Source organism: Galleria mellonella, unplaced genomic scaffold (genome assembly GCF_026898425.1).
Source record: "Galleria mellonella isolate WM207_F2 unplaced genomic scaffold, CSIRO_AGI_GalMel_v1 utg270, whole genome shotgun sequence".
NCBI lineage: Eukaryota > Metazoa > Arthropoda > Insecta > Lepidoptera > Pyralidae > Galleria > Galleria mellonella.
The window spans coordinates 1,747,887-1,775,218 of NW_026442062.1; the positions used below are offsets into that span (position 1 = coordinate 1,747,887).

The window sequence follows — 27,332 nt, forward strand, 5'->3', positions numbered from 1 at the left end:
GGCAGTGAATTTACAGGGTACAGAGGAATAAAACCTGAGTTCTCAGGGATGGCATCGCATGAGGCTTATCATGGGTGAAATAGTATACTTTGTTATTTTCATGGTACAGCGACGATTACGATTTTTCATTAGGTGAGTCTTCAGCTTGTTTTCCATTCTAAGTTGCATAAAAAAAATTTAAAGACAGTGACTAAACACCGTGATAATTAAAATAGGTTTATAGACTATTTTAGACTTTATGAATAATAATGAATTACTCTATAATAATTTATTTATTTTTATTAATTTACAATATATATTTACGAATATCATGCTTAAATATATTTCTGCAGTAGATTTTAACAAAATAACGATTTAAAAACACTTATTAATAAGATAATTTGAATACAGATATAACAATACACAACTATTGCTTAGTTTTGCTGTGTACCTAAAGTATTGCAGAGATCGCTTTTACCGATAAAGTCACCCATTGTTTTCTCAGTGTGATCATATCTTGTAAATGTTCGTATCTATAATAAGTTTACCATTGTAACCTTCTGGAGGTAACAATAAAGAGTATCTTCCAACTTAAATATATTTGCTTACTTTATTTTTGGCACATGTTATTAACACTTGCCAATTTGTAATTTGCGACATGTAGTATAAGATATCCTTGTCACATATTTTTTATCGTTTTGTTGGTGTCAGTTTTGTTAATATGTAATCGATGACTTAAGAAAATGTTGTGTACATCTGTAATTGGTGTAAATGCAAGATGCAAGCCTTGTATATCAGTTCAAATTAATGTCTGTATTTACATTGTTGATGTACCTTTTAAAATAAATAAATAAATTACATAATAAATCAATACCATATTAAATATGCTTAAAAATTTCTAATCTTTCTAACTGAATTTACACGATACGGTTAAAAAAGATTACGCTTCCAACTGTTTAATAGCTTTGATCGGGTTGTAGAATCAATATTGTGGTACATAATGAAATGTGACTCAGGTTTACTTAAATATTAAATACCTTATACCTATTTTTTTAATAGCCGATATTGGGATTATGTCCCAGCCTCGACTAACGGTATACGCCGTCGGAGCACCTAGAAAATTCTTGACTCGTGGTACCTAATTGTCCAAATTGTTGTTGACCAAGTTATTGTATATAATTGTGTGGTAAAATAAATTTGTAAGCCTATGTGTATGCATCAATACACTCAGTATTCACGAAGATCGAACTTAACGCTCCTACTTGCTGCCCAATAGGGTTCATAATTGAAGTTGAGATGTTATCTACCAACCACATTATGGAACGCAAAAAGAAATAAATAAATAAATATTTGGTGTATGTTTTCTCCCAAATATCCACCTATACGAAGTCGTGGAACTTTTTTCTTTTAATTTTACATAAAATTATATGTAAATTTTAAATAAATTAGCTTATAATTACAATGTCACTAATTCTATTTTCTGTTGTTCTAACAGCGTACAAATGTCGAGAAGTATGGTCAAGCTTAGAACTGGAGAGAACCTTCAACATCGGCTTGGACGCTGCGCTTCTGCTGATACCCTTCTTCATCATGTCCTTTGCATATTCCCTCATAGTTACCAAGCTCTGGAGAGGGATGCAGCATGAAATAGAACATAATTTTAACTGGCAAAGGAACAGTGAGTATATTATAATATTTATTAATTTTAAACTATCGCATTGTTTACACACATTTTATATTCACAATAGGGATTTAACATGACGCCATTGTAAATAGTTTTTTTTTTTTGTTATACAACTTAGAATGGCAAACAAGCTGATGGCCCACCTGGTGAAAAGTGATAACCGTCGCCTATAGATATTAGCAGTACCATGGACATAACAGAGTATACTGTTTCGCCCATGACACTCCCCATGCGTTGCCATTCTGGAATGGCATAGTGCAACCCACGTTAAAACGTCGGCAATAAAAAAAATCTGATCAGTAAGTACCTTTGTCCTATTCGTGTTTCAACCATGAAACAGTTGTTTGTATTTGCATGGCTGTCTTTCGGTTTAAAGAGTGGGATATGGCGTGAATTTACAGGGTAAAGAGGAATAACATCCGAGTCCTCAGGAATGGCAACGCATGGGGAGTATCATGGGCGAAACAGTATACTCTGTTATGTCCATGGTACTGCTCATGTCTATAGGCGACGGTTACCACTTTCCATCAGGTGGGCCGTCAGCTTGTTTGACATTCTAAGTCGTATAAAAAATGTTTTTTTTTAAATCATAACAAAACGGTCCTATTTTCAGTGTTGCAAGTGATTGGATTAAAAAAAATATTTGATTTTAGAACATTTTTTTCTAATATAATACATATATGTACTTATTATATAATACACATAAGATTTAAATTATGGCCATTTTCAATTAGTTAAAAACGAAAACATATTTTATGTCCATTAGGATACGAGTAATACGTAATAGTATTCGACGAATTTATGTTTTCACATCATTGTTTGTTTTTAGAATATACCGTGAATAATAATCAAAACAATATCTTTTTAATACGTTTATTACAATCAAAATGTGCCAATAATTAAGGTATAGACAATGACTTCAAATACCGAGAATATTTTAATAAGCTGTCAATGAATTTAATCAAAGTGACTTTGTAAACCCGATTTGAACTCATTATTATGTTCAATCGATGTTATTATTAAGAGGCCCTTTTAGAATGTAATCTCCTATACAATGCGCGTATTATCGATAGTATAATGCAAAGCATCAATGCATCAATGCAAAGGATCAAGAAACTTGAAATCCTAAGGCTTCTCAATTATAAGCGAGTACTAATGTAGCATTTATCAAGATTTATTCTAGCACGAAAAAGTTCCCAATATTACAACGGAATGGCGATGGATGGGCAGCAGCGTCCTTCTTAAAACATCTCTAAGGCCTGACTGCGGTTGCGAATCCGCCTGCCAAGCGTTGCAACTACTGGCAAAACCCCCCAAAGGGGAGGCTTAAAAACAGGCTTCTTAAAAACATTTTATGCTCAAAGATAATAAAACGTAACTAAATATAGATACTTAACGAAAATGTACAAATAAAGTTTGTTAATAAGCCCATAAAATAAACTAATAGGATACTTAGCCAATATCAGACAAAAGCGGCACTCATAACACTAAATGAGGCCTATAAAATCAAAAACAGCTAATCGCCATAAAATCTATTTAATTTTCACTCTGAACTCAAATATAGAGGGAGTTCTATTAATTAAAATTCAAATTATTACTAATATTCTATTTTTTTTTAATTTGGTTTAAAATATAGAATATTGTTCCATATCCATGACAAAATATAAATTTTTGTAGTTCCTTGACATTTGACAGACTTGGATTTTTAGGCTTCAAATATTGACTTATTATTTTACTCCTAAACTACAGTATCTTAATTACGAGTACATAAAGTTCATATTAATATAAATTATTTCTACAGCATTGGAAGATGATAGAAAATAAGTAGATAAAAAAGATAGCAAAGAATATGCCACACATATGTCTGTCAGTACGTAGTACGCTGAGATTATATACATAGATAGAATGTCTCCATAGAAATGCTTTGAAAAAAACAGGTCATCTTTTTCATACTACTCTGCGTGATAAATAGTAATGATTTTTTCCTCTATAACGTCTATATTTATTTTGTTTAATAATTACTGCATCTTTTTAATGCGTAACCACTCATTTAATTTATTAAATACGTCAAGATACATTTTATGTGTAAGTATAATAGAACACTGATAAAAAATGAGTCAGCCAGTTTGACAAGCTGACCATTACCAAAAAGTTGACCCAATTTTGAAACTCAATGCTCTATCTATATAATTTAAGGTAGTACTTTGTTCTATGTCTGTGAAAATGACAGTCCGGACAGTCGATAAGCCAATTAGTGAGTTAGATTCTCATATTATATGAGTATCTACATAATTATATGACATATGGAAGCGATAATATCATTTGGAATGTAAGCTTTGAATATTATGGAGGGTATTTGTAAACTTTTGCACGAAGGCACCTGTAGAACTATTTATTATACTAGTGTTTAGAATGCGTTGAAGAGAGTAACTCATCAAAGTAGATGATCTAATTTTTTTTTTATACAGTGTGCGCTAAATGTTAAAGGAAAATAAATAACACGAATCGAGTGATGTTTTTAGTAGCAATACAATTTTATTAAGGTGCTATTTCAGTGACAGACAGGCACAATGAAAAAACTAACTACCAAGAAGTATTTACACCATAACATCTGATCTAACTTAAAAAACATTATCATATTGTATTTAGAAAACCTTGTCTCTTAGCCATGTTACAGACAATCTTGCACTAGATGGAGTGGTTCAGGATCGTTCTTTATGGCAGTCTATGGAGGAGGCCTATGTTCAGCAGTGGACGGCCGGAGTATAATACAACAAAACAAAAATGGGGGAAAGAGATTGTTAGTAATGCAATTTAACAGCCCCATTGCTAGCAATATACCCTACCAGATCGACCTCCACGCGGTTCTCTCTGAAAACCATAATTGTTAATTCTCGTTCAATTTGTCACTATGGGCGAACTCACTTGCCTTTATCCTGACATGTCTCATCCTTCACTGGTATCCTGCCAGCGTAAATTGTCAGTGCAGGCGGGAATACCATTCCATCTTCACTCATTAAAAAAAAAACGAAACAAAAATAGGAAAACTCAAAGTAAACTATATCGAGCAATCTAGCCAGAATCGTAATGGTATAATAATGTCTTTTCTGATGGGAGCGTGTCCAGTAGGGGTTGTAATAGAACGATAATTTTTATAAGAAGTAATATAAGTATATGGTAACACGCTAACTCCAACATTTTCATATTTCGTTTATGAGGAGCCATCGACCTTGGTTTCTGTTGATTATAATCTTCGGTCATTAAACTAATTCACAGGCTTTCGAGTAACTGTATAATAAAGGAGAGTAACTTAATAATTCGCGCCTAATTTATTAACTAATAAAGTCTGTAATTATATTTATATTTAATTTTTATGTATATAATTTAGAATAGTGTCGTGCACATAAATGAAAGCCATATTTTAAAGAAGGTATGACAGTGTTATTTTTATGCAACTTAGAATGGCAAACAAGCTGACGATCCACCTGATGGAAAGTGGTAACCGTCGCCTATAGACATGAGCAGTACCATGGATATAACAGAGTATACTGTTTCGCCCATGATACCCCTCATGCGTTGCCATTCCTGACGACACAGATGTTATTCCTCTGTACCCAGTGAATTCACGCTATATCCCACCCTTCAAACCGAAACACAGCCATGCAAACACAGCTGCTTCGCGGTTGAAACACAAATGGGACAGAGGTCGACAATCGACTTTTGTACAAAGTCTCCCTCTGGTGATCGTCGTGTCCACCCCTTCCATTCCCGTGGGTGTCATAAGAGACGACTAAGGGAGTTTATGGTGAAGGGATGGGCAGCAGCGTCCGTCTTAAAACGTCTGCAAAAGCCTAACTGCGGTTGCCATCACGCCTGCCAAGCGTGGTAACTACTAGCAAAACTCCCATTATGGGGAAGGCTTGTGTTAAGGGCTGAAATAATAATAATGAAAGTGGATGGATCTAAAAGAGAATAGCCGAAATAAAAGTAGATGATCTGTTCAAAAGATAATATACTGTTTGTGTATTAAATCATATTCAAATTTTATAATTTTACAATTAAAATTTTTTTAATTATATAATTTTACCAGAGGGAGACTTTGTACAAAAGTCGATTGCTTGGGTACCTCTGTCCCATTCGTGTTTCAACCGTGAAGCAGTTGTGTTTGCATGGCTTGTGTTTTGGTTTGAAGGGTGGGATATGGCGTGAATTTACTGGGTACAGAGGAATAACACCTGAGTCCTCGGGAATGGCAACGCATGGGGTTATCATGGGCGAAACAGTATACTCTGTTATGTCCATGGTTACAGCTCATGTCTATAGGCGACGGTTACCACTTTCCATCAGGTGGGCCGTCAGCTTGTTTGCCATTCTAAGTTGTATAAAAAAAAAATCTCTTGTTGTACGGTTCATACTGTGTTACCTGATCATAGATGTTAGACAACGCAAACACTTGTGTACTTAGTTCCAATAAAATAACAGAAGCAAATACACGTCTTTATCTTTGCAAAAATCATAGTGCAAGTCTCATCACACAAAAAAGGACCCTATTGTATAGAACATATACATATAAAAGGAGTGAGCCTAGAAATGACAGTTGACAGTTGTAACAGAAGAAGACAGCGCCAATCTTAAATTACAGGGAAAAATCAAGGCAATAATGATGAACAACAGATAAACTGAGAGCCTAATTTTTTTTTATGCTACTGTGTTGCTAAATAAACACATGGCTTGTATTATGGTAAATTATTACCTGGGCTATTACGCGCTCGTTCCCCATTCTTAAGAAATCTTGCACTCATTTGTGTAATAATATAGTAACCGTCACCTACATATGATATAAATAGAACCCTCCACATCACAGAACAGAGTGTGATACCCATGGTAGAGGTATTTTTTACAACATAGAGGGCAAACGAGCATGCGGCTCACCAGATGATAAGTGACTACCGCCGCCCATGGTCATCCACAACACCAACGGCATTGCAGGTGTGCTGCCGGCCTTTTAAAAAGGAATATGCTCTTTTCTTGAAGGTTATGTTGTCGTATCGGTTCGGAAATACTGCTGGTACTGTAAATTGTTATTTGTGAAAATTACTACAATTACTAGAAGGATAAAATATGTCAGTAAAAGTACTTCGTAATGTCACTGCCATATTCTATCCTTCTAAATAAATCATGCACAGATGTTTTGCGGTAGAAATACGAATCGAATAGAGGCACCTAATATGATTTTATCGAGAGGAAGGAATTGTTAGTAATGGGTATCCAATAGCTCCATTACTTGCAATATCTCTATCAGGTCGACCTCCAAGCGGTTTTCTCTGGAAATAATCTTGAGTTATTAATGTGAATTTCGCCACAATGGGCTAACTGACCTGCTTTTATCCTCATCTATCATTCCTCACTAGTACGCTGCCAGCCTGCACCGATAGTGCAGTAGGGTTACTATTTCATTATAGGTAATTCTTTTATCATTTAAAACAAAATGTAATCTTATTACTATTAAGACATTAGTAAATACTTATTAAACATCGATTTTTTAAATCTTTACTGAGTAAGCGCGTTCTATACTAGATTTTATGTTATATATTAAGTTATATACAAAGTAAATTTATATATTTGATTTCCAGGGGGGACCACGTGGAGTTCGACCTCGTCGACAGGGTATATTGCTAGCAATGACACTAATAGTTGGTTTTATTTACGAACAATCCTTTTCTCCCTCTATCGGGGTTTTATTTCCTGAACCGTTATATCCTTCAATACAATTCTCGAGTTAGTGAAAAATGTTTGAGGTCACCCTTCAGAATGACATTTCCTAGATTGATATATAGACAATTGCTAGGGTTCCTAAATTACATCGTGGGCATCGTATCGGAAACTTCTAGTTTGCCAAACACTTTCTGACATGGACACGGATCAATTTATTTCGTCGTAAAATCCTAGATAAAAAGTTTTTTAAAGGTAAAAACATAAAAAAATTTTAAGATATTTCTAATAATAAATCAAAGGTTGATTTCCATCAATGTACAATCAAAACTATTATGTTTCAGAAGCTAAAATTTGAAATATAAGTTTATTTTATAATATAAGCGAGCCTTTAAAGAAAGATTTTTGAAAATTTCAACTTAAAAAGAAAACAAGATTCCACGCTGCAAAGCCACGGGCAACAGCTAATTGTATAAAATATATTTTTACTTTATGCTTAAATTACTTAATATATTTCTTCTTAATGTTAAATTTAAAATTAAATTTTTAGCAATAGATTTAATTTTAAATTAAATCTATTGCACTCATTTCTATTCGCATTCCGTATTCTCTCCTATTGGGCCATATCATCTTTCAAACGGTTCATCCATGTCTTTTTTAGCTCTTTTTTTACCCTTATAGCCTACCACATGCATAATTAATATTTTAAAACATGCTGTTCATCCCTACACATTATAAGACCATACCTCATTTAAACTTTAAACAAATTAAATATAATTTAATAAATATATGTAACAAAAATATGTATGGCCGTGTGGTCCCGGCATAGAATAGACAACCCTTTCCGTCCCCATAGGTGTCGTAAAAGCCAACAAAGGGAGTAAGAGATATGGGCAGCAGTGTCCCTCTTAAAAGATCTCTAAATAATAATTCTTTAATAAAGGCAACCAGGGCCCACGAAATTTTAACAATATTAATTTGCACCAACTATAAATTATTAAATCAAATTTTAAATTACTTTTTTTTTACATTTATAAATAAATTTTATAAAAAACATTAACTTAACCTATGTTTTTTTTGTATGTTAGCCAGTACATGAATCATTCTGCAACGATTCAAATACTGGCAGTCTGGACGGTCCGCAAATACCCCTAGGATAGCATTAGAGCTGTCGCGGACCCTACGCAACTAAAGCCTAACTGCGGTTGTCAAGCCGCCTTAATAATCGAAGCGAGGTGACTTAATAATCGAAGCATGGCTAGTAGCGTCTCTTTTATGATATTATTAAAAGCCGAACTGCGATTGAAAAAATCCGCCTGTCAAGCGGAGCAACTGAGCAAAGCGGAGGAACAAAAGCAACCCCCCCTCCCCCCCGGGGTAGATCTATGTTCAGCAGTTAACGCCTGATATGATGTGATAAATTATATGTTATATATTATAACCTATGTATATAACTAGCAACCAGTCCCGACTTTGCTTGGATGCGGTATTTATCGTAATAAAAACTGTCTTATCTCTCACAATAAACAAGCATAGCTGTTAGCATATCATAGTTAGTACAGCATCAGTTATGTGTTTTTTTTTATATCGGTGAAAATGCCATGGTGACCCCGTTTGCGCTAACTGTATACACTGGCGAGGTACCAGTGAGAGGTGATAGACGAAGATGAAAAGGCAGATCAGTTAGCCCATCGTGATGAATTCAACGATAAATTAGTCACGATAGTTTCCAGGGAGAACTGCGTGGAGGTCGACCTGATAGGGTATATTGTTAGCAATGACAACTAATCTCCCCATTACTAACAATCCCTTCACCCCACATAGCATTTTTTTCCCTTATCATTGACGGGTATGAAAAATAGATGTTGGCCGATTCTCTGACCTACCCAATATGCACACAAAATTTCATAAGTATCGGTAAAGCCGTTTCGGAGGAGTTTGGTAACAAACACCGTGACACGAGAATTTTATATATAACATTAAAATAGTTTTTTTTTTTTTATATAGTATCAAGACATAGCAGCCATAAGAAGAAGGATGGGAACAATCATTTAATATCAACTACGCCCATGGTACAAAACAACTCCTCCGATGTTTGCTGTAAGAACTGGAATACAAAAAAGGTAATAAGATTTTCTTCTACAACATGGTTTTATCTAGCCGAAATAAAATAAGTAAGATATGTCCAATATGAGTTACCCTAATAGTAATAATTATAACAAAATATAATTAGTAAAATACTGGATTTAAATATTTGTAACTGTAAAATAAATAAATAAATAGTTTTATTTCCTCTTCACAATTCATCACAGTGAAATACAATGAGACATGCTTGTATTAAAGTAATCAAATTATAAATATAATTGTGAGAGACTGGTGCCTGAGATAGGTATAAGAATACCTGTATTACAGATCACCTAAATGAATGTAACATACATTAGTAAATCTTAGATTTAACCAGCAAATCTTAGTATTTACAAACATGAATTGTTAAAAGTAAAGATTTTATAAAAATAAATATAATTTTTAGCACTTTCATCGATCTGAACCTAATCTAACCTACCTTTCTGACCTCGATGAGCACCAAATACTAAACGTGTATAAATGTTGCCAATTTTTAGACATTTATTACGTCCTTGTGGTAGATATCTATGATACAGATCACATGATATTTCGGATTTTTGCCATTAAAAGTTGGTAAATCTTAATATTCGCCAGTTAAACCTAATATTTACCAATACACGCGCTTTTACAGAAATATGTACATATACATTTGATTCTCAATTCGCCTATATTTTTGTGTATATTACACTACGTTACCCAAAATCTTTATCAATTCCAGATTGTAAACAGTCGAGTTTACTTCCTTATCAGGTCTATATTTATTTTGTTACATTAGAGTCATTTTTTTCGCGGAAAACATACGGATTTATTATTGCATCCGTATACATTTGACCCATAATTCCGTGTACTAAATTTACACACAATATATTGTGACTAATGTTTATTTTATTTATTTCTCCTCAATAACAATTCAGATTAAATGTATCTGTGACTAAATAACAATAAAAGCAATACACATATCTAACACGCTTGTCTTCTAGTTATTACGGTAGACAATAGGTGTGGGTAATATACGAGTATAATTTTGTTTGACGTTACCAAAATATCAACTGGGCGATTAGAGTGGTCAAGTAAACTTCATCGGGAAAACTTTTGTATGGGGGCATAAAAATTTTAGAAATGTTCAAGTGGGGCATGGCATAAAAAAGGTTGCGAAATACTGGCGTAAAAATTACCGTGTGTAACACCGCATAGAATGTCGTAAGAGGTGATTAAGGGAACTTAATGGTTGGGCAGCAGCATCCCTATTGAAACATCACCAAATCCTAATTGAAGTTACCAAACCACCTGCCAAGCATGACTACTACTAACTACTGACAAACTCCCCCTTATAGGAAAGGCCTATGTTTAACAGTGGATAGTTAGCGGCTGATTGATGATGATGATGATGATGATGATAGTAAATATCATAGTGTACTATATGTATTGACATAGTGTTGTTCATGTCTATAAGTGATAGTTATCGACTTCTATCAGATGGGCGATCCTTGTAAGTAAAGGTTCTATTAATAATACTGATAGAAACATAGATTGAAAATTTAGAGCTTATATTAACTTGACAGCTAGAAATATTGTTATTATGGGAGGCTTAATTTCTTTTTTTTTTTATTAATTTTGTCTCGTTTTCTTTGAGAAAATTATTGATAGTCTGTGATCATGCCACTGACTTTTACAGACATAAAACCGATAATGAAATTTAGCCGACAGATAGTGTTGCCAGGTGGAACTATATAATAATTTTGATAAATTCGGTGAACATATAAATTTTAATAATATCTACGCCAAATAGAAGTATTTTTTATATAATATAGCATATATAATTACTTATATAAATGGCTGCAAGTACCATTCTTTTAATTCCCCACATCTAAAGTTTTATTTTAGATAATAGTGTTCTAATTTTATTTTTTTTAATATAAAACCTACACTAAACAAAACAAATATGGGTTTACTTGTAAAATGGAGGCAAGCACAACAATTTCTCTCTACCCATATCGTGGAGAAAGCTTAAAAGCGTCTACAAACGCATACATTTTGCTCTCACATTGTATCGTGACGGTAAAATCCTACGATATCGTGAAATTCCACGGAAAAGTATAAAAATGTCCAATAAACTAGGAACATCGTATATGAAGCTATTTTAATACTGTTCAAATATCCCTAATAGAACACTTTTCCGAGTTCAAATTTTATGCATTTCCAGCATTCTGCATCTAACGTAATCCATTCTTCTATAATGCAGGTAGCGGTGTGTGCGGAATAAACTTGTCCCAGAAGCCACCGTTATTGCATACTTACTATACCGTCTTGTTATACTGTATACCCAATCTTGTGTAAATATATTTACTACCAACTTAAAAAAAAGTGGAGTTTTCTGTATTGATTTTTTGTATACAATATACGATATGTAGCAATTCAACATACTGCTCCACCTTCTGATATTTGTTTGTTCGATTAATGCACTTTATAAACATTAGTATTTATGACTGTTTATATGTATAAAACACCTAGACCGATACTATGTTACTGTAAAAGCTTATATATTAGTAAATATATATATATATATATATATATATATATATATATATATATATATATATATATTGTCTATTTTTTTATATATATACGTTTCTGATGTAAATATGGAAAATTTTAGATTTACCGTAATTCGAGTTTTTACAGTAACGATATAACATTAAGACATGTTCAATGCATGGTGTCCTTAATCGTGGTCAGAAAAGTGGATTAGATAAAATTAGGTTTGTTTTAGTAAAAACTCTAATACGATCACTTTTCAAACTACTTTAAAAATAAGAGATAAGTTCTCAATTCTCATAGCTCTGTCAGTTATTAAATCAATTTGGGAAATTATTTCTTTTGTTGAAAGGATATACGATAGGATGAGATTGTAAGATTTAAGACGACTGAACCTTCTAAATTATATTTTAAATCTAATGTAACCATGAAACATTTTTTTTTTGTTTCGTACATGAGGGAGTATTGATTTCAATTTTTTTTTTTTTTACAACACAGGGGGCAAACGAGCATGTTTACCGCCGCCCATGATCACCCACAACACCAGCGGCATTGCAGGTGTGCTGCCGGCCTTTTAAAAAAGAATATTCTTTTCTTGAAGGTTATGTTGTCGTATAGTATAAATTTACAAGTCATTATTAATTTTGTCATAATAGAAGCTGCTGCTATTTTTGGCAGGCTATCTACATCCTACTGCTCAACAAAATTTTCCATCGTGCCTCCCACCAAACTGTTTATAATTACTCCTCTCCATCCAAAGGTTGCCTGGAGGAGATCGCTCTTAGCGATAGGATCGCCCATTGTTTTCTCATTGTGATTATTTCTTGTAATTATTTATATTTATAATAGGTTTACTATTGTAATCTTTTGGACGAAACAATAAAGAGTATCTATCTATCTATCTCCCATAATGAATAGCGTGATGATATGCACCCAAGATCTATCCTTGACCCTTTCACAGTACGTTAGTGAGGGTTAATTGAAATCTGTCCACATCGTATGATTAATAATGTGACCGCAATATATACATGTACTTTAACACTCACTCACTCATAGTCTGCTTATAAAATTTCTTCTCCCTTTTTCATTATTATGTGACTTGCTGCATCCGACTTTATTGCTTTTCATGACATTCCATCTTCATAATGACCCGGATAGCTAACAGGACGTAAATTTATCATAAAAGGGTAGGTTAAGTTCCTTTATTGCACGGAAAGCTGCGATCTACCGATAGGGTTGCCAGATGCTATTTTTTATTTTACCCAAACGTCAAATATCTTTTCTCCAAATCAGTACGATATCGTTCAGTACGATATTTTGTGAAAAAAATTAAACCAAATTGCACCAAACCCATTTCACTTGACCCCAAACATTTCTCCGAAATTTCACGAACAGAAAAATGTTTTACCCAAAATTGTTAAAAAAATACCCAAACTAGCAACGTTGTGATCTGAGATGAGTATAAACGGTTTTTTTTGTAGGATGATAATGAAATAATAACGCCTACCTGCGTTATCGGTGTACGCTAGCAGGGCATCAGTGAGGTATGATAGGTGAAAATGAACGCAGATCAGTTAAACCATCGTGACAAATTCCATAAGAATTAACCACCAGGGGGAACCGCGTGGAAGTCGACTTGATCGGGTATATTACTAGTAACGGAGCTGGTAAATCCATATTACTAACAATCCCTTTCCCCTCAAGTATAAACTGTTTGCTACAGAGGATTTGTGTCGCTAAAATGACTCTGATTTCCCACAATATCCCTCATGCACGTACTTATAGTATTCTAAATGGGTAAATTATTCTATCAATTCACATTTTATATATTTACGTATACATATTTACGTAACTGCCATTTTGTGGCGGTTCCCACAATATATAATCATATATAAATTGTTCTCGAACTTTAAAATATTTTATTTCCCTATAGTATATTTATCAGTCGTATCTTTGATTTATTTATTTAATTATTGTTTATTGTACACAAAATATAATGTTAAGCACAATTCATTTGAAACATAATGTACAAAGGCGAGCTTATCTCTAATAAGAGATCTTTTCATAATTGTATAAATTTCTTTATATAAAATAAAATAAAAATATTTTTTATTCAGTTAAACTTAATTAGGAATACAATATCTATACTTATTGAAAATAAATCCTGTTAAGTTGGTGCAATAAAGTGTTGTAAAAACAAAATTAAATAAAAAGTGCAATAAATAAGTAAATAACCATACGGGGAAACATAGCGTAGAACGATCCCCCACTAGATGGAGTGACGACCTCAAATGCATTGCAGAGATAATATAAAATAATAAATAAAGAAATATAGACTTATTAACTTATTCATAAAGACTAAAATCTTCTACAAACCTACTTTTTTATTACACTGTTTTCTTACTTTCTTTCAGCCTTGGAATTTAGTGTAAACAAATAGCTATTATAGGTTTATGAGAGATTTGAAGTTTCATGAATAAAGAGGTAGTAATAAAAGAAAAAGAAAGTAAAAATGTATTTATTATCAAGATATTTGTGCGCACAAAAATATCTTTTTACATATTAACATTTAAGGTTCATTTTGGCATTTAAGAGCACAAAATTCATGATTGATTCCTTCAATAGACTAAGCCTGTCCTGTAGGAAACAAGATTCGTATTAATAAATCATTTTTATAACTAGGAACACCAATATTAAAATATCGTATATTTTTTTTTCACTTATAATATCATTACTTATGTTAGATTTGTTGTCTTATCAAAATGAAATTCGGAGAGATTTATGTCGATGTTTCCTTAAAGGAAAATGAAGTAGCCACAGAGGAATCGAAGTCTTCTCAATCGTATTGTATGCACACGGCGGATATGGAGTTTCGACACGTTGTTAGATCAACACATATCGATAAGAGCATCGAAGCTAAGAGAAAGGTGAGTGACACTTGTGGCTATTACAAAAAAAAATCCGGTATATAAATGCTAAAGTTTGTAACTATTGATGGATGTTTGTTAGTCTTTTGAGCAAAAACTATTGAACGGATTTTAATTAATTTTGATATATGGATGGTTTATATCCTATATTAACACATAGGATTATATACTGATTCATGCGGGTGAAACTGCGGGATATAGCTAGTATACATTTAAAATATCAATGTACCTGTAATAATGCTATAAAATAGTGAAATTAGTTTATTATAAAATATATTTAAATAAAAATCTATGGAAGTAACTGTGTTCTAACTTATAAGTATGATCTGAAACGCATTACAGGGAGTTAGTAGATGCAGGTAGCTCAGGCTTATGGCAGTTTATGGGAGAGGCCTATGTTCGGCAGTGGAGAGATAATGGCCGAGTCGATGATTATCAAATTATGCATTTACAACAAATACAAGTATACCAAGTTGTAGAAACTAATAATTAATATAAAAATTGAGCTAAATTTGTCTGTAAAATTACAATTTTAATTTAGATAGTTTAGCAAAACTATTGTAGTATCGAAATTAAATTGTAAAGTATGAAATATATTATAAAAAAATATTTTTTTAGAAAAATAATAATTCTTCAGTATCCACTCCATTGCCATCGACTCCAAACAATTATTTGGACTGTCTTAAATAAATCAGTTATTTTTCAGGTCATACGAATGCTGTTTGTGATTATAGCAGAGTTTTTTGTTTGTTGGACACCACTTCATGTCATAAATACTGTAAGTAATAATAATAATTGTTTTTTTTTCTATATATAATATAAATTGTTTGTATAAGCCGTTTACTATCCACTGCTGAATACAGCCTTCCTCATAAGGGGTGTTTTGCCAATAGTTCCACGTTTGACAGACCGGTTGGCAACCGCAGTTCGGCTTTTGGTGATTTTTTTTTATGCAACTTAGAATGGTAAACCAGCTACAGCCCACTTGATGAAAAGTAGTAACCATCGCTTATAAACGTAAACAACAACAGAGTATACTGTTTCGCTCTGTATCCTGTAAATTCACTGTCATATCTCACCCTACAAACCGAAACACAACCATACAAACACAACTGCACACGAATGGCAGAGAGGTGCCCAATCAAACGACTTTTGTACAATCCATATTTTGCCCATCTCTCCACCATAAGCACCTTTAGTCACCTCTTAAGACGCTTACGGGGAAGGAAAGAGTGGCTTATTTTATGTCGGAACCTACACGTTTAATAATAATTATTTAAAAAACTATATTAATGTTATATAATTTTAAGGAATTAAGAGATAATATTTCTATAGTTTTCGTTTGTTTTTATGTATTTTATTCGAACGAAATTTTGCTTACTATACAGGTAAATTAAAAATACCTTTTTTTTTGTCCAGATATATCTATTTTATCCAGACGAGCTGTATAAATACATTGGCTCCAAGGGGGTGGTGTGCCTACAACTACTGGCCTACTGTGCATCGTGTTGCAACCCAATTACATACTGCTTCATGAACCGAAAGTTTCGACAGGCCTTCATAACCTTGATCAAGAATTGTAGATTATTTAGGTGAGTCACTGTAAAAATCTTTATTTATTTATTAGTTGAAAACTACAACTACGGTTGTTCCAGTAGATTTAGCATAAATGTATCATAGATTTTTAGTCTAACATGTTGTCTGTGTATCAAATTTTATTTAAATCGATACAATTATTAATGCTTACATTTCACTCAAATTTGAGTGTAGATAAAGTATGAGCAAAAATAAATTACCAAAAATACCTGCATTCCATAATTCCATATAAAATAATACCAAAAAATATCTCTAATTAAAATTAAGAAAAATATTTACTATATATATATATATATATATATATATATATATATATATATATATATATATATATATATATATATATATATATATATATATATATATATATATATATATATATATATATGTGTAGGAGATATTTAAGAAAAATATTATGTAAAAGTTTTAATATAAAGGTTTAAAGAATCCACTTTCCTCATATTCCTCAAATATTATGTTCAAGCTACTTGTTAATATGCTATATAATTTGCTGTAGGCATCCCGTCATCCATATTCAATATCGAGGACGGAATTCCTTAAATACTGTACCGAAAACTACAAACAAAAAACTCCCAACTAACATGGAAAAACTTTGCATGCGTCACAGAAAACATCCTTTATTTTAAAATTGTTCTAAATACAATTAATCTAAAAATTGTAATAATTGTTTTTTTAGTTAGAATATACAGATCAAAATACTATTTATCTATGTAACACAGAAACAGAAATAAATTAGTTAGAAAAACGTCTATAATTAATTTGTAAATTTATTTATTAATTCTTTAAAAACCATATTACATAAAGAAAATATTACTAAAATGCAGACTTGCTGCTATATAGCATTCTCTCCCAGTCAACTTTTGGATTGCACCTTTAAATTTCCATCCACGTCTACAATGTCCTCGTGCATACACGTCGACAATATCGTAATAGAAAATTAAAAGTCATTCATAGATTTTTTTCTAAAATCGTAATAATAAAATCTTACAATATCATTATGTATCTACTATGATTGTTCAGGACATAGGAAGTTTAAAATGGTAGCACCGTAATATATAGCATTTTCTCAAACATACTTGGAAATGTGTGCATTATTTTGACAATCTTCTTCGAGATAAATCAAAATTTCCGTATGACCAAGATAATAGAAAAGTCGTATGAAAATCCATATCTGTCGTGTTTTTCAGATAAATTACTATGTAAACTCATATCTGTCCTGTAATTTAAAAATGGAATAACCTTTAATAATAAAAGGTAATTAATAAAAGAATTTATTTAAATTTCGAACTGGCTTGCAAATAGAAAGCTGTTTATTGAAAAAAAAAACAAAGGAACATTATGGCGCGTGAAAAATTATTATTGTTCGTTATTCGTTATTGAACTTAAAAAGTAAAATTGTTTTTTATTTCCGCGCATTGTTTGAGAAAAATACTATACACCGTATTGATGGACTCACGTATAGCCTCGATTTCGGCCCACATTTGCACGTTCGTCCATCAATGCCTCAGTTGCTGGCCGCTGCAGTAATCTACTATTACTAGCACGGCTTCGTACGCGTTCCTTACAGAAAATATAAAATAGCTTATTTACAGAAAATAAAATTGATTGAGTAGTATATTCTATTACGCGTGTATTATACATATAAACTTTCTTCTTGAATCACTTTATTAAAAAAACTGCATCAAAATCCGTTACATAATTTTAAAGATCTAAGCATACATAGGGACAGACAGCGGGAAGGTACTTTATTTTATATTATGTAGTGATTATATTTTGTATGTATAGTAACTTTTTTAAAATAAACTAGCGACTTCAATGGAAGTTTTTTTTCATTTGCTCCGCCATTGAACGTTATTTCTGTTCGCTTCAAAGTAAAATTATAAAAGCAATCATTAGAAAATAGGTCAATAAAATATTTTTATATAAAGCGTTGATTTTATGAATACATCGTGGTCTAATCGTAGTATACTTCATCTTATTGCAGTCTTTTTTTATTCTTGTTGTATGTAATCACTGAGCTTTTTCTATGATAAATAATAAGAAATAATAATAAGGACCATTATGTGTCACTTTGAAATAAAAAATTGAGATATAAATTGCTAGTGACAAATTTCTTGTCACTTGCAATTAATTTTTGTTCTAAACTATTTTCCTCTATATCTACAAGATTATTTATATGAGATATAGTAATTAAAGTTCAAATCATCTTTATTCATATAAACTTATTTACAAAGTACTTATAAATCGTCGCTTTTCTAGTATCGATACGAATAAGCCATTACAATTGTGTTTATCGTTCAAATGCCTGTGATCATGATCATCTATGATGAAATCCCAGCTTTTTTTATTATTACGAAATATTACACTATTCAATTTACAGATGTTATCTGTAATTACCCAATTTCATATAAACAGCGTAAATAGTTAGGTCCACTTTTTGTCACTATCAAATAAAAATTAATTGCAAGTGACAAAGAATCTTTTTCCCACTCCGTACAACTTTAAGGTCCTTTGATGAAATATATAAATTCTCTTGTATTCGCACGCACATGTTATTAGTATTCTGTTTTTGTTCAAGTCCCTTTCATTATATCAATGAAAGGAACATGTATAATATAAGTAATATTTATTTTTATTGCACAAAAGAAAACATTGTATTTCACTTATTTGTTAACACTCTTTTTTTATTTATCGAGTGATATACTCGATTCATAAATATAAAATCAGCTACCTGCTTTTGAAAATTGCAAAATTTATCTTACACTATCTTTTGGAAGGAAGAGATTGATAGTAATGTAGATTACCATTCCCATTGCTAACAATGGGACATAAGATCGACCTCCCCGTGGTCCCACTATAGTGGTGAATTCTGATAGGCTAACTGACCTGTCCTTTCATGCCCACTTATTAATCCTCATTAGTGCCCCGCCAGCATATACCATTAGTGCAGGCGGGTTTTTTTTTAATGGGTGAAAATGGAATGGTAACCCCGCCCGCGCTATCGGTATACACCGACGAGGCACCAGTGGAAGATGATAAGTGAGAATGAATGCAGGTCAGTTGGCCCACCATGATTAATTCGACAAGAATTATATATGATGGTTTCCAGTGGGAACCGCGAGGAGATCGACCTGGTATACTATAATATACCCAATATTGCTAGCAATGGGATTCTTAGTCTCCATTACTTACAATCCCTTTCCCCTGTGCAGGCGGGGTTAGTATTTCATTATCATCCATTAAATAAAAAACACTAGTTTTTTACCCGCTCCTCGTACGCATGGATTTCAAAAATAGAAAAATCAACGAAATAAACCAATTATAGATGACATACAAAATATGTACCAGATTTCAAGTTAGACGTTTAGAAACAGAACTGTGAAAACGCATTCAATTTGCTTAAGTAGTTTTTACGTAATGCCGGAACAAACATACAGATAGACGATCTAATGCTCTTGTTATATCTTAAGACGATGGGTCTTAAGATGTACATTTTTCTTTAATATCTTTCATGTACAGGTATCGTTTAGTTACAATTTTATTATAAAAGTAAAATTAAATATTTGCTTAACAATTTTCTTAATGGCTAATAACAAATTAAAAATCTCTATTAAAGTATATTATTGAAAATGGCATGAAAATTTCTATCTATTAATAGAGAAAATACGTATCTATTATGAAATTTATTTATTTATTTATTTAGAGTTACCAACATAAGATACAGTGAAACATTTTGATACATTACACTGGTGGATTATGGCTTACTGTTCTTACATTTAAAGGCAACCACAGCATGCTTTGTGTTTAAAAAAAAATTAAAATAGCATTAAATTATTACAATAGAATTAAATTATTAAACAATTAAATGGTACGAAATAATTAAAAACAATAATTTACATTCACCCGATGACACCTAAAAATTAAAATTATTTAAATTAAATTAAAAATAAAAACAAAACATAATGGCAAGGTACATCAACTTTTTAATTTAGACATGAACAAATAATTTAAGTGATATTGTCTTAAACACAATAACTATATTATTAAGTAAAAAAAAAAATACGTTTTTATTATCTTACCTCCAACTTATTATACCCAACAGGATCCATAATTATACCTGTGACAATATGAATGAATGAATTAATTAATGAATAAAAATGTATTTCAATAAAACCATAACACTTACATGAACTTAGATTATAAATAATAACAAATAAAAAAAATATATATAGAAAAAAAGTTTACATTTATATATTCTTTATATGTAGTAGAAATTAGTCAGTGTTATGGTAAAGAAAAAGGATGCTAATTCAGCTAAAGGTTCCTGCAAAAGCAGAAACGCTGATACCTCATCACCTAGCCACCACATTATAGAATGCAACAAGAAATAAATAAATACTTGACGCAATCAAGTACTTAATCTTAACTTGGATAAAACCGTTAAATAAAAGGCTAAAACTGCTCGCCGTCTGTTTAGCAGACGAGTGCTTAATCTTTTATTATGACAGCCAAAAAATAAAAAGTCTGCTTAGAAACATTTTTAAAAATAAGCCTTTGTAATATAATCCGCCATCTTGTCACTGCATCTAAATTAAAAGATATAAATGACATCTTTTTTTTTTTTTTTTTTTGACACTATCGTTATCTAGTCTTCAAGCTCTTTCATTTGATACCCATATTAACACTTTGCTAAATGGGAATTCGTTCGTCGTTGAAATCTTTGGAATTAAACTCTGACACTCTCTTGAGTTTTTTTTATACAACTTAGAAATGACAGACAAGCTGACGGCCCACCTGATGGAAAGTGGTTACCGTCGCCTATAGACATGAGCAGTACCATGGACATAACAGAGTATACTGTTTCGCCCATGATACCCCCCATGCGTTGCCATTCCTGAGGACTCAGGTGTTATTCCTCTATACCCAGTAAATTCACGCCATATCCCCACCCTTCAAACCGAAACACAGCCATGCAAACACAACTGCTTCACGGTTGAAACACGAATTGGATAGAGATACCCAAATGTAATCTATGGTTTGCGGGAGGAAGGGATTGTTAGTAACAAGGAGGTTAGTCTCCATTGCTATCAATATACCTTATCAGGTCGTCCTCCACACAGTTCCCCCTGGAAACCATCGTGACAAATTTATCGTTGAATTCGTCACGATGGGCTAACTGTCCTGCCTTTTCATCCTCACCTATCATCTTTCAATGGTGCCCCGTCAGCGTATACCGATAGTGCAGGTGGGGTTACTATTCCATTATCGACCAATAAAATCTAGGGTTTGCTAAAATGGTCCCCGCTCAGCGTTGTGCTGGAGTCGTGGAGCTATAGCGCTGATTTTCAGTGGGAGCCTTTTGAGTAGGACTTAATTTTATTTAAACTAATATATAGAGGTATATGAGCATATAATATTGAGCACAGCGTAGCCTATTTACTATTATTAAGGTACAATACAATATAATAACACGTCACCGCCACAAATCACAGAACACTGATTGCATGTTATAGGTACAAATAATATCGTAATTACAGTATCAAAGCCACATCGCAAACACAAATGAGCTATGCATAGTTCTCTTATGTTTATTTATATATATAATACTTGAATGAGAGAATGAATGGGTAAACTTTATTCGCATTATACAATATAGGAAATAAACAAGACAATTAATAAATGTAATGATATAGTTGTATAAGTACTAGTAAGTAAGGCGTTCTTATCGCTGAAAGCACTCTTTTTACCTTTTTTTTTATACAACATAGAATGGCAAACAAGCTGACGGTCCACCTGATGGAAAGTGGAAACCGTCGCCTATAGACATGAGCAGTACCATGGACATAACAGAGTATACTGTTTCACCCATTATACCCCTCATGCGTTGCCATTCCTGAGGACTCAGGTGATATTCCTCTGTACCCAGTAAATTCACGCCATGTCCCACCTTTCAAACCGAAACACAGCCATGCAAACACAACTGCTTCACGGTTGAAACACGAATGGGACAGAGGTACCAAAGCAATCGACTTTTGTACAAAGTCTACCTTCACCTTAGATTTCATCTTAGAGTAATGGATTAATTGTTGTACAAGTAGGTATAATTATACTGTATAATTAGGAAAGTAAAATATTAAGGAAAACAATTACAAGTACCTATTATTAAACTAAAAAAATTTTTTTAATATAATATTGTTGACACTAACTAACAGACCTACTAATACGTTTTAATATCAAATGAGATGAAGTACATTAATTGACATGAAATTGTAATTGACATATTGTTTTTTTTTTATAAGAATTGTTAATTTAATATTTAAGTATTTAAAATTTTGCATGCCTAATTGTGGCGAAGTATGTGGACTTAGTATTATTTTATCTATCTGCATATTTACCATATTTCTTGCAACTAAATATTTATTCATTCATTCAATATATAAACCAATACCATGTTAAATATGTACCTAAAATTAGAACAAATATATATAATTATAAGTATAAGAAAAACAAAATTAATATAAAATAAATAATTATATAAATACGTAAATAAAGAATGCCAATTCATCAAATGAAGAATAGATTAAATAGAGACAAGACAATCTTTCACTTGCTTTTATTTGTGGTTGGCATTTTAGTGACTCAGCCAATTATAAATTTATCATACAAAGAATTATAGATGGAGATATTTATATATTCCTGAGTCCTCAGGAATGACAACGCATGGGGGGCATCATGGGCGAAACAGTATACTCTGTTATGTCCACGGTACTGCTCATGTCTATAGGCGACGGTTACCACTTTCCATCAGGTGGGCCGTCAGCTTGTTTGCCATTCTAAGTGGTATAAATAAAAAATATTATTTCAGCCATAGACTGTCCACCGCTAAACATAAGCCTTCTTCATAAGGGGAGTTTTGCCAGTAATTGCCTTGCTTAATAAGCAGGTTGGCAACCGCAGTTAGGCTTTTAGAGATGTTTTAAGAAGGACGTTGCTGCCCATCCCTCGCCCTCTCTTACGACATAGTCGAATCTTACGACATCCATAAAAGAAGGCTTATTCTATGCCGGGACCACACGGCGAATGGAGATGGAGAGGAGCCAACTTATTATCTTGGTCTATCAAGATATCCGCTATATTACAAAAAGAGCTGTATCCCATAACCCATCCTATGTAGCAATTGAGGGTATAACCTACCCATGAACCAAATTTAATTTACATTTATTCATCCATCCATCATTACAAAAACGCATTTATAATTAATAGAATTACAAAATCAAAAGTTATATTAAGAAATGAGCTTTTTCAAGCAGAAAAACCTACAGCACTACATCTTCTATGTACTTTCATACTCGCCCTTTTTTTTTTTTAAAGTCAAACAAAATGTTACAAACATTCCATTTCTGGCTATCACTATTCACTAGTCACTAGAAAGCATAGACACTTGGCTCGTAAACTTTTTCCTTGGTGATTTTTCAACTCGCCACTAATTCCACTATTTGGTCGAGACGTTCAGGTCCCTCTGGGAATAATCCTACTAAATACGTGCTTTGAGACACTACTAAAAGAACAAGATTTTACGTCGCATATTCTGAAAGGATTTGAAAAATTCTTTTAGCAATCAACAGGGATTTATTCTCGTGTTTGTCCCACATTATTTTTTGTGACAAGTAAAGCTGCAGCACTTATATAGTAAAAAAATATTTACGAATGCTTACTAAATTAAAATACTTTGTACTTTCAAAGCCTACGAATATATAAATGAATCGTATAAATATATAAATCGTATATCATATGAATCGTTAACTGTGTGTGTGTATGTGTGCGTGCGTGCGTGCGTGCGTGCGTTCGTGCGTGCTTGCAAGCATGTGTGTGTATATATACATAAACATACTTAACAACACAAATGTTCTGCGCTGCCGGTATTCACTGACAGGGTACCAGTGAAAGATGATAGGCGAGAATGAAAGCAGATCAGTTGGCTTATTGTGAAGAATTCAACAGAACTTAATCCCGATGTTTTCAGGGGAAACTGCGTGGATGTTGACCTAATAGGATATATTTCTAGCAATGGAGCTGTTAGACCCTCTTACTAACAATCCCCTTCCCCCCAATACTCATAATTTATACTTACTACGACGAGAAATAAATATAGGATTTTATCGGACAAAATGTCGCCACTTAACTGTCATATGACCCATGTCAATATGACACAATTCTTCAATATAAGGATAAGGCGACCTCCCTCACTTCCCAGGCATGCTTGTTTGGTCCAGTCCAAAGTACTTGAACTCCTTACTCGGAAGACTCATTTTTTTGGAAATTCCTTTTGATTTCGCGTTGCGCAACTATGAAACAGGCTACCTTTTAACATTATATAGGTTATAGAGTGTCTCCAAAGAAATGCTGCGAGAAAAACGGGTCAAGTTTTTTATACAATTTTCCGTGATAAATAGTTATGAGTGATACCTTTATGACTTATTACATTTGTTTACAATTTGTGTATATTTATTTTATTTGTATTTACCTTGTATACCTTTTTTTCTATACCTTTCCTGCACTAGTTTTCCCGTTAATTAATAGTAGTTTTTACAACGTTTACAGCGTCACAAAATTTTTGTTCAAGTGCAATTTAGATGGTAGTAAGGGAGGGCGAGGGATTGGCAGCAGCGTCCCTCTTAAAACATCTCTAAAGCCTGACTGCGATTGCTAATCCGCCTGCCAAGCGTGGCAACTACTGGCAGATCCTCTCAAGAGGGAGGCTTATGTTCAACAGTGGACAGTTAAAGGCTGATGTGATGATGATGATGATGATTGCTGTGAATATATAACTCGATATCAATATCCATTTAACACTATATCTTACGCAATTGTAGTGACTATAAAATGCTTATTAATAGATTTGCTTATTACACTTCCAAAATCTATAATCCTTTATTGACATTATGAAATTCAAGTAGGCCTTGAATATAGATAGATAGTTTTCAATAACTAAACAATCTGAAACAAACTTTAATACCAATAAATGTTTCGAACGACATTAAGCTATAAATTTAAAAGCAAGCACCCGAACAATTATGGTATTTAAATATGGAATACTATTTAAATTTATTTAAAAATAGAATCTACTCGTACATTAAGATTTTGAATTTATCGGTGATATGGGATTGCTCGTATTTCATTAGTCATACAAAACAAGTTTAAGAACACTTTCACAGAAATCACCAGCATTTTGGAAAATGCTGCGGAGATTCTCCGAAGACATTTGCCGAGGGTAGCTGGCTTGTGTGTACGAGAAAAGTCGGTCAATTCGCTCCTACATAAGCGTCAAGTATCAAGCGTTATTAGCTATCTATATATACAAGTATCTTTGGCAATATTTGTAAGGTTTCCTGGTTTAAGATTATTTGGAATTTTAACAATTAGGGCATTTGATGTTTCGTTCACATAATTAATGCGGACATAATATTTGGTGGAATATTTGGTATTTCGGCTTACATTATAAATTATTATAATTACACCAATAATCCAAATAAAACATAATAAATGTGGTAAGTGTAGGTATTATGTAATGCAAAAAATATTGCTGCACAAAAAGTAATCAACTTCTCATAATAAAATTGGTTACTTTAAATTAAAAACCAAACTAATACATCCTTTTTAAAATTTATAGTAATTCTTTATTCGATGCCTATATACATATGTAACAGGAATTTAATGAACTCATTGTGCTTTTGTTGTTTCCGACAATTATTTCGACTTCATCCGGAAATCTTTTATAGGGGACGTTTGGCGCTTTACATCACAGCGTCTCGCTTCATAGTTGCTCATAATATAGACATTGGATAAAAAATAAACATAAGTTTTAAAAGACAATAAACCTATACCCCTTGATCAGACGGCTGAGATTTGAATGAAATTTGATACACAGGCGATCTTAATATTATAAGTGTGAAAGTTTGTAAGGGTGATTGGATGGATGAATTTTATTTACTTTTTCACGCAAAAACTACAATAGGAGGTCTTCAAAAAGGATGTATTAAGTTTCTTCAGACTCGGCAAGGCGCACGTAATACCCCTAGTGTTGCAGGCGTCCAGAGACAAGTGATCGTATATCATCAAACGGGCTATATGCTTGTTTGTCACCTTTGTGCTATAAAAAAACTACTGAATGGATTCGAGTGAAATTTGACATACGAGTAGGTTATTAATTTATTTATTTACTAGCTGTTGCCAGCGACTTCGTCCAAGTTTCCGTCGTTTTTCGTTAAATAAGTAGCTTATGTCCTTCCTCACGGTTCATTTTGATGTAACAGACACATTTCCCTTCACTGCTCTGCTCCTATTGATCGTAGCGTGATGAAAAGTATGCTATAACCTGCCCAGGAGTATGAAGAATAATTGTACCAAGTTTCGTTAAAATCCGTCTAGTAGTTTTTGTTTCTATAACGAACATACAGACAGACAGAGAAAAATTTTACTGATTGCATTTTTGCCATCAGTATCGATCACTAATCACCCCCTGATAGTTATTTTTGAAATATATTTCATGTACAGAATTGACCTCTCTACAGATTTATTATAAGTATAGATTAGTATATATATGTGTAAATGGCGGACTTAATGCTAAAAGGATTTGCTCCCAGTCAACCATAGGGAAGTGTTAGAATACTCGAATGCAATTATATCCTCACTTAGCATATAGGATAGTTTATGTATTACTAATTAAATATACATATATAGACAGTACATATCAA

The 27,332-nt window shown here is 32.5% G+C and overlaps 1 protein-coding gene across 1 annotated transcript in view; it reads left to right on the forward strand.

Moving 5' to 3' along the window:
• Positions 1-27,332, forward strand: part of LOC113509136 (cholecystokinin receptor-like) — an 87,367-nt gene that overhangs the window by 47,704 nt on the left and 12,331 nt on the right. The window contains exons 5-9 of the mRNA XM_026892438.3: positions 1,475-1,657; positions 9,383-9,498; positions 14,836-14,961; positions 15,668-15,739; positions 16,381-16,553. Of these exons, the coding sequence (XP_026748239.1) occupies positions 1,475-1,657; positions 9,383-9,498; positions 14,836-14,961; positions 15,668-15,739; positions 16,381-16,553 (670 nt within the window). The remainder of the gene's footprint in view (positions 1-1,474; positions 1,658-9,382; positions 9,499-14,835; positions 14,962-15,667; positions 15,740-16,380; positions 16,554-27,332) is intronic.